The sequence below is a fragment of the Phragmites australis genome, chromosome 10 (assembly GCF_958298935.1).
Source record: "Phragmites australis chromosome 10, lpPhrAust1.1, whole genome shotgun sequence".
Classification (NCBI taxonomy): Eukaryota; Viridiplantae; Streptophyta; class Magnoliopsida; order Poales; family Poaceae; genus Phragmites; species Phragmites australis.
The window spans coordinates 23,478,800-23,492,258 of NC_084930.1; the positions used below are offsets into that span (position 1 = coordinate 23,478,800).

General features: G+C 45.8%; 2 protein-coding genes across 2 annotated transcripts; both read left to right on the forward strand.

The window, feature by feature from the left end:
- The first annotated feature begins 1,017 nt into the window (after positions 1-1,017).
- On the forward strand, positions 1,018-1,801 carry LOC133930165 (serine/threonine-protein phosphatase 7 long form homolog). The gene is made up of 2 exons (XM_062376848.1): positions 1,018-1,583; positions 1,657-1,801. Exons 1-2 carry the CDS (start codon positions 1,270-1,272, stop codon positions 1,799-1,801), a joined length of 459 nt encoding a protein of 152 aa, XP_062232832.1. The 5' UTR covers positions 1,018-1,269.
- Positions 1,802-2,429: 628 nt separating this feature from the next.
- On the forward strand, positions 2,430-3,140 carry LOC133883427 (uncharacterized). Its single transcript, XM_062322755.1, has 2 exons — positions 2,430-2,601; positions 2,675-3,140. The coding sequence occupies exons 1-2, from the start codon at positions 2,547-2,549 to the stop codon at positions 3,016-3,018; spliced, it is 399 nt and encodes a 132-aa protein (XP_062178739.1). The 5' UTR covers positions 2,430-2,546; the 3' UTR covers positions 3,019-3,140.
- The last annotated feature ends 10,319 nt before the right edge of the window (positions 3,141-13,459 follow it).

The window sequence follows — 13,459 nt, forward strand, 5'->3', positions numbered from 1 at the left end:
TTGTACTTTGTATTAATATGTGTTAATTTCGCGTACGGTTAATTTGCATTCGAAGTTTGTTGTTCTTGTATTTATTTCTCAATGTACTAATGTACATGTCTTTCAAATGCAGAGATGGCTCAGCCTTCGACCCCAGAGCTTTTGGACCCTGCCGTGGACAAGAAGCATCGCAGCTTCTTATCCGCCGAGCACCAGACGGACCTAGGAGTGTTTCGCCTACGAGGCCCTGGAGAGCTGCTGACGGTAGACGAGCGCTGGACCCACAGGTACTTAGAAAAGCTGATGGTGTTACATATCATTTCACTGTTGTTGTTACATATTATTGATGTACTGCAATACTTATAGGTTGGGAGTGGCCGGACTCCTACCGCTTTGCCGGTTGGTCGAGGCCCGAACGACGGAGGACCCCGAGGTTGCGGCCCGTCGTTTCTACTTCAATCGGTCGCTGATAGCAGCACTGGTCGACCGTTGGAGGCCGGAGACACATACGTTCCACCTACCGTGCGGAGAGATGACCCCGACCCTGCAGGACGTCTCCTACCTCTTAGGCCTTCCTTGTGCGGGAGCTGCGGTTGGGGTGATCGATATGCAGGCTGACTGGATGAACGACATGCATTAGCGATTTGGGCCGGTGGAGCGAAAGGAGGATGCACCCCCGTACGTGCCTGAGTTCTTAGCCGATGCACGAGGGCCAACAAAGAAGTGGATCCTACAGTTCCAGGTATGGTAACATGCAACCTATCGATTCCTAACAAATTATGTCGTAATGATTATTTCTGACACCAGTCATATATGCAGCCGACGTATATCCACCCACAAGCCAACGCATACGCGGTCTCGAGACATTTGGAGGCCTACCTCCTTTGGTTGTTTGGGTGGGTGATGTTCACTAGTGGCCAAGGCCACCTGGTTACGAGGACCCTTGTGCCGTACGCCCGGTCGATAGCGGACGCACATGCAGAGGATGTACCGCAGTTCAGCTGGGCATCAGCTGTTCTTGCTGCAACGTATCGGGCGCTCTGCGACGCATGCATGAAGAAGTAGGCGCTAGCCACTTTTGCCGGGTGTCCACTTCTTCTTCAGCTATGGTCGTACGAGCATTTCGCCATAGGTAGGCTGGTGGTGGATCGCTCCCCGTACCCAGAGGAGTGGTACGGTGAGATGGAAGAGGACGCGCCGACAATGGCCTCGCTGTGGTGTCGTCGACGGGTACGTAATTTACATTAACAGTTTCGTTCGTACTATGTTACTCTCTAAATATCTGTATTGATGTTTGTCACTCAGCCACACTGGGCCCACGAGCAGCCTCGTAGCGCGTACGAGCATTTTCGTACCCAGTTTGACAGGCTACGTCCTAACGATGTGGTATGGGAGCCATACAACGTTCGGGCCGTTCATACACGTGCAGGGTCGGGATTGTCACCCTTGTGCACCCGTGACGAGGAGTACTGGCTCACCAAGGCGCCCCTTGTCTTCGACATCTACGTCGAAGAGTACTCACCGCAGCGCGTCATGCGGCAGTTTGGCCGTCACCAGGCATTCCCGCTCGTCCCCATCCGTATAGTCCCCTTGCACGTCCACAGGTACATTTGATAAATTTTTGTTTGAGCAACCTTCGTTTCAGTTTGCCTTACATTTACCGTGGTTTCAATGCAGGTACACGTGGAAAGGCCAGCCAGCTGGCCACCTCTGGGCGGACCGCTTGGCCCCTTACGTGGCAACATGGGCCCAAGCGCTACAGGACGTCGTTGATGAGGCGCGTCCCCACACCGAGGGAAACTTTATGGAGTACCTACGGTAGTACGTACCTCGTACATGGACTCGTGTCACCTACACCCCTGATGATGTCCGGGGCCACGTCGCATCGACAACGGAGACATACCCGGTGCATTGGGACGAGGACGCCGCTTTAGCAGTAAGTCATTTTCTGAAGTCCGTACTACATATTGAATGAACATAACCGTATACTTTAATTGTTTACTATTGTTCGTATCCGCAGACAGATATCATTTATGATGTAAATAGGGATGCAGCTGCGGCCATGGACCGCGTCCGGCAAGGGCATCACCTAAGTGCGTCGGATGTTGCGAGCTTCATTAGACGGGTTTTCGATAAGACGACGCGCACCCTGAAACTCAGCTCCTACTGATCTACCATAGATGCAGCAGGGCCGCCTCCCAGGACGAGTGGTGCACACGCCAAGTTGTCTCGGCCGTCAGACGTGCACCGACGTTCTTCAATGTCGGCACCCACACGACCCCTCCTATCACGTCTTGGAGGGTCCGAGCAACATGGTACGAATTATACTTTTGAAAATTATTGATCAATATCCTTTACTTATTGTTATTAAACATTCATTAGGTCCGTCTCCACAAGTCTCGACGCAGCCTCGCAGATTGAGCCCTGTACGTCCACAGTCAGGTACTCCGGGAACCCTTCTTCCTAATTTCTAGTACTTTCAGCAAAATAAGTTAGAACTGTGCTCAGGTTACTTCGGTGACGAGGCCGGTCCATCTTCGGTGGCCCCACACCCTACCCCCCCGGCAATGTACTACGGCACGTCAGCGTGGCCTTCTTCTGCTGCACCGTCGTACCACGCAGGTACAATTATACATTTTTTACTACTACTTTCAATACCATATTGTTCGTATCTAACGTGATTATTTGTTCACAGGCCCCTCCAGCCAGTACACATGGACACCTGCCGAGCCTTCACAGTCCTCCTACCCTAGTCAGGAGGATGAGGCTGGCCCCGACACCGCATACGACATCGTCCGTGACTTCTTCGGGGGCACACCTGACTACGACGTCCTTCAGCGGTCCCAGGTTTCCAGTGCACCGCTTCGGACCCAGCCCACGCATGACGAGCCCTCGACACCGGTGGTCCCTACTAGGCCTAGCAGACACGTCGGCCCACCTGACCCCCTCACCTACTCCAGGGGTCACGTGAGGGTTAACCAGCGGCATCGGGACCACGATGGGGCGCACGGACGACGGCAACGAGGGAGGCATGAGTAGCATTTTACATTTTTTGTAACTAACATATGCGTATTCGCTTCGTGATGTGCTCATATGTATTAAGACACGTTCACTTTGTATGGTCGACTTAGCATTTCGTAAATGCATTTCATATTCAGACACGTTCATTGAACAAGTGACCACACCACTAAACTTTAACCATGACTTGACAACACAATGTGACAACACTACCCAGCTTTTTCAAATCAGTAAATGGCAACACGGGTACCAATAAACGTGGAATCTCTGACCATGGGCAACGACAAAATTGTCCTATTCTTCAAGATGGAATCCGATGCTCCTCCTGCCAGCTACGCCCATGCCCTAATTCCTTTCTTTAAGAGCGAATCCAATGCTCCTGCCTCCCCCAACTATAAGTAGCCAAACCTCCTTACGGAGAAGCATCGCTCATTTCTCATATCTCTCAAGTGCAATATCTTCCTCAGCTCCATCGAGCCCACCAAAGAAACATTGGGGGACTACCGTACCTGAAGGTCTCGAACCACCAATGTGCTTCTGTGGTGACCTTTGTAAGCTCCGCGAGTCGTAGGACATCTCATACACCTATGGACTACGCTTCTTCATGTGTGCCAACTACGAGTATGACAAGCCTCGCAATGCAACAACTGGTTATCGACCGGTACGGTAACAGATGTCCGCTTCATCTCTTCCAATTACGCACCCTCTTTTACTAACCGCTCATCTTGTTCCATTTGTTCAGTCCCCTCCACTGCTCTGTGATTTTATTCAGTGGTTCGACAATGAGCAAAATGACTCACAAAAGCTGTGGGTCGACATGAACATGAGGTGGAGAAGGGAAGCGTACGCACGTCGGGAGTACGAGCAACAGCAAGAGGAACTTCGTCTCAAGCGGGAGGAAGAAGAGTGCATGAGGAAGGCGGCACACGACCGTACCGTGGCTCAGGCTCGAGAGGCTGAGGGGAAAGGAAGCGGGAGAGAGCCCGCCGTGCTAAGGCGGCAAGTCCCGATGCCCTCCAAAAGGGAAAGTATCCTAGATGCACGCAATAGAGAGTACCTAATGTAACCCGACATACTTTCCTTCCCTAAGGCATGTTATGATTAGGATCGGGGCACTAATAAGGTCTTAGTGCGAACCGTACATGCCACCTTTGTTTTCTCATCGTGTCGTCGCAGTTACAGTGTATTGTAATGTTTTCACTATGTGTTCAATACTATGTTTGTCCTCGTTCGCACCCCATACCCACGTAAAATGCTGCAACTACTAATTACTGATTTTTTCCTCCCGTTATTACATAACCTACTCCAAATTTAATTTCTTAATTTCCTTACACCCCTTCTTTTTTTTTCCTTCAATTAAAAAATAATATATTTTTATAGGAAAAAATGGAAAAAAATTAATTTTACATGAAAAAAATCCCCTAACCGCCCTCTCAGAGGGCGGCTAGGGGCTAACCACCCCCCAGGGCCTAACCGCCCCCTGAGAGGGCGGTTAGCCCCTCTTGCCGCCCTCTGAGGGGGCGGTTAGGCCTATCGCCCTCTCAGGGGGCGGTTAGCACCCGTACCCGCCCTCTGAGAGGGCTGCAGCCCTCTGAGAGGGCGGTGGGCGCCTATTTTTGCAAATCTTTTCGCCGGGAATCTATTTATTTAAATTTAAACTTGAAAAAATAAAAAAAACTCCGGATGTGTGCCCTGTCTCCTACCCCCGTGTCCTTCTCCAGCACCAGCACCTGCCTCCCTGAATAAGCCACCGTCCTTTCCCCTATCTGTAACAGCTCGGCCTTCAAATCCACATAAAACTTATTAAAAAAAATAGGGTTGTTTTTATGGACGAATCACAGGAGAATATAAGCAGTTTATACAAGTTCAGATCTATAATAACTTATATGTTATTTGTTTTGTATTAATCTGAGCATATTAAAAATAGGTATGTGGCTAGTTTAGATGGATATAAATCTAGTTGATTTTTTTTTTGGCTTTGAGTGTCTTCTAGTTTGTTAAAAGGTTTGAACGACTTCTTCGATTTTTATTAGCTCTGGTTCGACTTGTATTAGCTTGTTGTTCGCAGTCGCCCTCACTCTGTATATATATAGGGGTATCGTACGTTCTCAAAAGTCTTTCTTCCTATTCTTCGAAGTAAACTTTCTAGTTTATAGGATACCCTAGGTACCTACGGGTGGATTCCTTTCATCTATGGGTTATTTTTTTGAGATAGATATATGTTTCGCGAATTGCGAAAAAACCTGTGATACCTGCATATAGTAATTATCCAGTATTCATCATGAAATTAATTTTATTTCTAAGGAATTTGATTATCTGGATCTCTACCCCTAACGGGAGGCATGTATGTTGTAAAGGGGTTCCACCATAAGGGAGGAGATTGTTTTTGCTTTTTGGCGGAGGCCCTGCTGCCGTCGCAATTGACCAATTCGATCTGCCGTCACCTCGGTTTGCCATTGCCGGAAGTGGCTACTCTGTCTCTTTTATTCGCCATCTACCACTATTGCCGATCATGGCCATATCCTTGGGTGCTTCTTCATGTTTCCCCAAAGGTTGTTTGCCTTCTGATCTCTTCTCTTTCTTTGTCTCTGTTGGTGTTCGCATGCTGGCACGGCGTGCCGGAAGCCATCGTGCCCCCGTTGATCTGCGTGAGTGTGCTGGTCCGGCCAGTGTACCGTCGACCTTCACCGCACTCTGGTCTGACCGATGTGTTGTCGATCTGTGCTAATGTGGCCCGCCCGGTGTGCCATCGATCTTTGCCGCACTTTGGTCTGATCGGTGTGTCGTCCATCTGTGTTGTTGTGGCATCTTTGTTTTGGTACGACCGGTGTGCCGTCAATCTTCGCTGCGCTTTGGTCCGACCGATGTGTCGTTGATCTGTGTTACTATGGTGCCTTTGCGTTTGGCCAGCTGATGTTGCCGTCGATCTTCGTCGTGCTTTAGTCTGACCGGTGTGTCATCGATCTATGTTGTTGTGGCACCTTTGCTTTGGTCGGCCGATGTTGCCATCGATCTTTGTCGCACTCTGGTTCAACTAGTGTGTTGTCGACCGGTGTGATGTTGCCACCGTGTTGGTCTACCAGTGAGGTGTGCTGGCTATTAGTTGTGGGTTGTGTTATGATACGAGTAGGCTATAATAGCGTAATTAAATCAAAATTTTCTATACATTTAATCAGAAAAATATGCAAGTAGAGGATGATTGATCGTTAACATTTGACATGCAGCGCATTGAAAGAAGAATCGGAGCAGATCGATCTAACATCATGCGCATCAATATAGATGAAACAACCAATAAACCCTGACAAGCTCGAAGCTTGTCCGTTTCACCTTACCGTCACCAGTCCCCTCGGTCACTTCCTAACCCGTGCAACAATTCCTAGTTGGGAGCATTTAGACTTCTGACTTGGAATGGAACATGAATTGAATCAGCAGCAGCTTTGAGTTCGTGTCGCTGATCTGATCAACATCGCAACGACAACAGTGCACCTACAATATGCATACGTGCTGCGGTGGAACGTCATGCACCGATGTGCTAGTACCGTGTGCATGACAAGGGTTTTGGGAGATCAAGTAGACAGGGTGTGTCTAAGATTTTGGAGTAGTTTAATTGTGCGTGTTCACTACGTAAGAAACCATCAAAGGAGACACGTCATTAGAGACGGCTCCTCAATAGCCATCACTAGTACACTATTGGTGACGAGTCTAGTGCCGACTGTCACTAATGTGTGGCTCGGGCTGGGACCTAGCCACGTCCCGTCACTAATGAGGGTTCGTTAGTGACGGTGAGCGAACAGCCCGTTACTAAGGATATTAGTGACGGATCACATTAATGTCCGTCACTAATAATTCAGTCATTAGAGCCAGGTATATGGGCACACGTCACTAAATATAGCCTACTCATTAATGACGAGTCGTTATGAGACCCATCACTAATATTAAAGTAATTAGTGACAGGTTGTAATTGTTACCATCACTAATGACTGACTCATTAGTCACATGTGTCCTTATAACCTTTCACTAATTTCTACCACTTATATCTACTCCACCACTCTTACCTGCCCATTTCTCTCTCTCGAGCACTCTCATCTCCGCTCACGCCCGCTCGCCTCCTCCTCCCGTCGCCACCGCTGTTCACACCTCGTCGCCATACTCCCCCTCCACCACAGCCTGACGTACGCTGCCCCCCCCCCCTTTACCCGCTAGGGTTAGGGCGATGGATCAAGGTAGTGGCAGGGGCCGTTGCCGTCGTGGTGGAAGATTTGGATGCATCACGACAACTCCTCCATTGGCTCACGCACCAGGCATAGACTACCCTCCAGGCATTCCCCCACCGACGCTCCCCCATCGGTCACGATCGAGACCGATTATAGTAACCTCTTTTCTTTTTCTCCCTCATTATTAGGCTCATAGTAACACTCATTAGGACACAAAAATTTAATTGACTTTATAGTACATTAGGCTCAATTCATATCATCCTAACATGTAGGTGGTGAAACCGATCCTATAGCTTAAAGAGGTATTCCCTATGATAGGTGGTACTGTACCTTTAGTGCAATCCACTCTAGATGGAAGGAATTTTTTGAAGCTATCTATCTCTTTTGACATATGTTCAAGGGGAGAAAGTAGTACGGATATCACTATTAGGGCATGTCGCAAGGTATCACCAATTGCGTTGCATTCCGAAAAAACCGTCGTTGAAGGGTGCCTGAAAGTGCTTGAGGAGCATGGGTTCGTTTTGCCTGACTACAACTATTTTCGAATAAAAACGCTTGAGGAGAGTGAAGAGGATTTAGTTTCGATTTGTGAGAGGTTTGCTCAGTTCGTTGAGTATGATATGATATAGTAATATGTAATCTAGTTGTTTTGGTATACATAACTGTTAGCTTGTATTATTTTGGTGATTTGAAGTTGGTGTCTGTCCTTAGCCTTTGAAGGTTTGCCTCCTCCCTCTCCTCCTCCTATTGGTCATATATGCATGGTGGATTCTAGGGTTTGAGTTGGAATCAATAATTTTGGTCTTTGTCCCATATCTTGATATATGTGGATCGTCCCCCTTAATTAGTGTACACGCGTAACCTACGTCTCTCATTAGGAAGTGTTTGATTATAAATATGACTTAGCAACTCATCATATTTATAAGAAGATGCGCTCGAATTGTTCACGTACTTTAGACAGTTTGAGGATATGTGGCCTGAGTAGTAAGTTTATGTGCTCTTGTCTGGTTCTAGAGAGAATTTGGTGGCGTCTCCTTATTGTTCTCTAGATACACACCCTCTCAGCTTGTTGTCAAGACGTGTATTTGGAGAACAGCGGGGAGGTGCTGTGAAAATTTTCTTCAGAACCGTACAAGAGCATGGAAACCTACTCGGGCCATATATCCTCGAATAGGATTAGGACCTATTTTTGTCTATTAGAAATTAGCTAGGATCCTTCGTCATATAAACATGTATCATATTTGGATGTTAATTGACCTCTTGAATATCACTAGAACACACATAGACACTTAATTTAGTTAAATTGAGTTAGAATTTTTATACTTATTCTATCTTCTCTGTCGTTTCTATTTAGAATTAAAATTTTTTGAATTTGTAGATGTTGGACCGAAGTTTGATGTACTTAGATTGTCGTACTTGTAATGAGTGCATAAGTGGGGTGAAGTCTTTCTTGACTGTCACAATGGCAGATATGGAAGGTTGGGGTATAACGGCAATTTGGTGTTCATGCTGTGATTGCAAGAGTGAGAAGAAGTTCCTAAAACCTAACAATGTGTACGATCACTTATTAAGGCATGGATTCAAAGAGACATATCACGTTTGGAACAAACACAACGAGGAAGACCTTAACGAAGGGGAAATGGATCAGGTCCTCCCAGACGGCAGTGTGGATCAAGGGCTCCCGCCAGCCAGTGATATGGATGATGTTGAGGGGCACAACGAGTATAGTGATGTTGAGGGGCACGATGAGTATAGTGATGCTAAGGGGCATGACGAGTATAATGATGGCAAGGCTCGAAGACACCATTTTATCCTAGCTGTAAGGAGAAATACACGTTGCTGTTCATTGGTCCGATAAGAGTTTCAAAGCGTTGTTGCGTCTGCTAAAGGACATGCTACCAGAGGGGAACAAGGTGCCCAAGACCGTCTACGATGCGAAGAAGATAGTTTGTCCTTTGGGATTCGAGGTACAAAAAATACATGCATCAAAGGAGGATTGTGTCCTGTTTCATGGAGCGTATGCAGACCTGGATCAATGTCCTATTTGTGAAACCCATCGATACAAGCATAGAAATGATGGTGATGACATGGAGGAAGGCAACCATAGAAAAGGGCCACCTAGAAAGGTGATGTGGTATTTCCCTGTAATCCCCCATTAGAAGCGTTTGTTCCAAAACAAAAATGAGTCCCAATTGTTGCATTGGCACAAGAAGGATGGTAAGAACGACGCAATGATAAGGCACCCTGCAGATTCAACTTAGTAGCGAACCATTGATTCCACATTTGGGTGGTTCGCTGAAGAATTAAGAAATATTAGGTTTGCTATTAGCACAGATAGCATGAATACATTCGGTAACATGAGTACCTCATATAGCACCTGGTCTATTGTACTATCTATCTACAACCTTCCACCTTGGCTTTGTAAAAAGCAAAAATACATTATGTTGTCGACCTTAATTCCTGGTCCGAGGCAACTTGGCAATGACATCGGTGTGTACCTCAAGCTTTTGGTGGATAATCTTAAAGCACTCTGGTCTGAAGGTGTTGAGGTTTGGGATCAATACAAGCGATAATAGTTCACCCTACATGTCATGTTGTTCGTCACCATCAATGATCTGCCAGCACTTTGTAACTTGTCAGGGCATAGTAAAAGAAAAGGTGAAGCTTGCCCCCAATGCTTAGATGACACTTAGAGTATGTGATTGAACGAGTCAAAGAAAACAGTGTACATGCGGCATCAACGTTTCCTTCCAAGGAACCACCGGTATCGAAAAATGAAGTCTCAGTTTGACGGCACAAGGGAGAAAGCATCACCTCCAAGGCATTTCAGCTAGCAAGATGTCTATGATAAGGTTAAGGATATCAATTTTGTCCTTGGCAAGCAAAAACGATTATCCACGACTGATGAAAATGGAATATTGAACAAGAAATCAATTCTTTGGGAGCTTGATTATTGGAAATACTTAGACATTCGTCACTGTATTGACCTCATGCACGTAGAGAAGAATATCTGCGATTGTCTATTCGGTACAATGCTCAATATGAAGGGGAAAACAAAAGATCATGAAATGCAAGAGCTGACTTTGAAGAAATGGGCTTAAGGCCGGAGAAAATTCCTACCCCCATCTTGCATCACCCTATCCAAGAAGGAGAAATTTTTTTTTGCGAGTTCTTGCACGGTGTGAAAGTTTCCTTCGGTTACTTGTTCAACATTAGAAGACTTGTTTCAGTGAAAGAGCTAAAAATAGTTGCCGGCATGAAAAATCATGATTGACATGTGATGTTGACACAAATGATTGCGGTTGGAATTAGAAACATGTTGCCAATTAGTGTTCAAGAGGCTATCATGAGCATGTGCTTTGTTACAATGCAATTGGTCAGAAGGTACTCGATTCGAAAGCGCTAGGCAAGCTAGAAAAAAGACACTTCAAGACTCTATGTCTTCTCGAGATGTATTTTGTACCATCCTTTTTCGATATCATGGTCCATCTCACAACTCACCTTGTGAAGGAGATTTATTTTCTTGATCCTGTGTTCCTGCATTAGATGTACCCATATGAGTGATTCATGGGCATTCTCAAGTCATATGTAAGGAATTGAGCTTTTCTTGAGGACTACATCATGCAGGGTTACTCTACAGAGGAGGTAGTGGAGTGGTGCATTAATTACATGGACCCAGATAACCCAATTGGTGTGCCTCATTCTCGCCACGAGGGTAGGCTCGCAGGGCAAGGAATTCTGGGGAAACATGTAATTATTCCTGAGCCAAAGGCATACGACCAAGCTCATTTCCTCGTGTTGCAACAAATGAGCAAAGCATCCCCATATATCGACAAGCACAAGCAGTTGCTTCTTCAGGAGAATCCAGGGCGGACCGAAACTTGGCTTGTGAAGCAACATATGCAAAGGTCCAACACTTGGTTTCGAGATCAAATCAATCAATCGAGTACTCCTACAAGTGATTTGATCAGGAAACTAGTAGCAGACCCTATATAACAATTACAACATATCAAGGGTACGATATAAACGGTTACACATTTTACACGGTTGCCCAAGATCAAAAAACACATACTAGAACAGCGGTGTCCATATAGATGCATATGATAACAACATGCACAGGAGCACATACTACGGTCAGATAGAGGATATCTGGGAACTGGATTACATGGTCTTCAAGGTACCCCTTCTTTGGTACCGTTGGGTACACAGGACAAAGGGTGTTACGAAAGATAAGTATGGATTCACTAGCGCTAATCTCAAACTTGTCGGGTGTAAGGATGAATCTTTCGTACTTGCTAAACAAGTTGCCCAAGTGTTTTATGTGACTGACATGGTAGATAAGAAACTTCATGTGGTTCTTGTCGGGAAAAGACGGATCATCGGAGTTGAAAACGTGGTTATGAGGACAAGTACAATCAATTTGATAAAATCCCCCCTTTTTCTACTGCAGTCGTAACCCACTTTCTGAGAGTAAAACTTGATAACAGAAACATGTTCTTGATGCTTAAATGCTTGGCATATGCAATTTCCATGTTTACCTATTTTTATTCTTGCTTATGTTCAGTCCTGACAGCACACATTAATTCCTATTCTTGCTTATCTGCTGTTGTATATTCTTGTCACTAATGTATGCATATGGCACAACAAGTTCATGATGGTTAAAATTTTCATTATAAGAAAATCCCAAAAATGAATTTAGGTTGCGTAACCCATTATGTCGTCTCCCATTCGGGAGTGTTTGATTATAAATATGACTTGGCAACTCGTCATATTTATAAGAAGATGCTCCTGAATTATCTATGTACTTTGGACAGTTTGAGGATATGTGGCCCGAGTAGCAGGTTTCTGTGCTCTTGTCTAGTTCTAGAGAGAATTCGGTGGTCTCTCCTTGTTTTTCTCCGGATACACACCCTCTCAGCTCATTGTCGAGATGTGTATTTGGAGAACAGCGGGGAGGTGCTGCCGAAATTTTCTCCAGAACCGTACAAGAGCATGGAAACCTACTCCGGCCACATATCCTCAAATTGGATTAGGACTTATCTTTTTCTATTAGAAATTAGGTAGGATCCTTCGCTTTAGATAAGAAATACATCAAATCATATAAAAGTGAATATAGTTACTAAGTTTATACAATTGTATCTGCATATTCGGATCTACTAGATGTCTGCCAACGAGTCATCGGAATCCTCTGACAAAGCACAAGCTCCCAGTCAGACGTCTGCGCAACTAGGTCCTAGTGGAGCAACAATACGAAAGGCAAGGGCACAAGCAAAGTGGCCGACTGAAAAGATTACCATCATGGAAATTGGTGATGAGGTGAACTCACTGTGGATCAAAAGAACACCTTGTTCAATGATGGTGTAAATTCGTTTCTGGAGTTCCCAGAGAACATGAAGGCGAAGGCTTGTAGGGCTGCTATGAAAATGATCGCCAAACTTTGGAGAAGCTACAAGAGCAAGCTTGTGAACGAGTATATAGCAAAAGAGCCCTTCAGCAAGTACCCATATATTAAAATAGAGGATTGAGAAGCTTTTGTGGCGTTGAAGAGCTCTAAGACGTTCCAAACAGAGAGTTCAACAAAGAAGCAGTTTCGGGCAAAGAACAAGTAGAATCACAACCTAGGCACAGGTGGGTACATGGGGAAAAGGGATAAATGGCAGGCGGAGGATGCAAAGTTAGCCAACTAAGGCCGCGAGAATCCTTGGTTGTAATTCCCGTGACGATCGCAATAGTATCTACGTGCGAGGGGTACACTATCATATAGTGGAGAAATCACCTTCAAATCTAGTGAAATCGAGACAGTCACTCAAAAGGTGAAAGAAATAGCAACCTACTCCTCCAAAAGTTCATTCAACAGGGTCAAGGAACATGACGTGCTTTCCACTGCGCTGGAACACCCTGAGCACCCAGGTCATGTTCGAGACGTGTCCAGTTCCCAGGCTGGAAGTTGGGTTTCCTCGACATGTCGGGATGTATAAGAAGAGGAAGAGGTTAGTCCCAATAGATGTGGAAGCATTGACCCAGTCAATCAGGGAGATCATTTATCAAGACATCATACAAAGGTTTGCGGCACATGGAGTCGTAATTCTTAGTGCACCAGTGGGTGGTAGCCTCATTGCTGGACACGAGAGTAGTCAAGCCTCCAGGGAAGTTGAACAACCTGTCTTCTCCCCATCTGTGGAGCACGATACCATAGACCTTCTCAATGGGTCCACGCCATGCTCGCTGGTCATAATACCTAGAGGCTA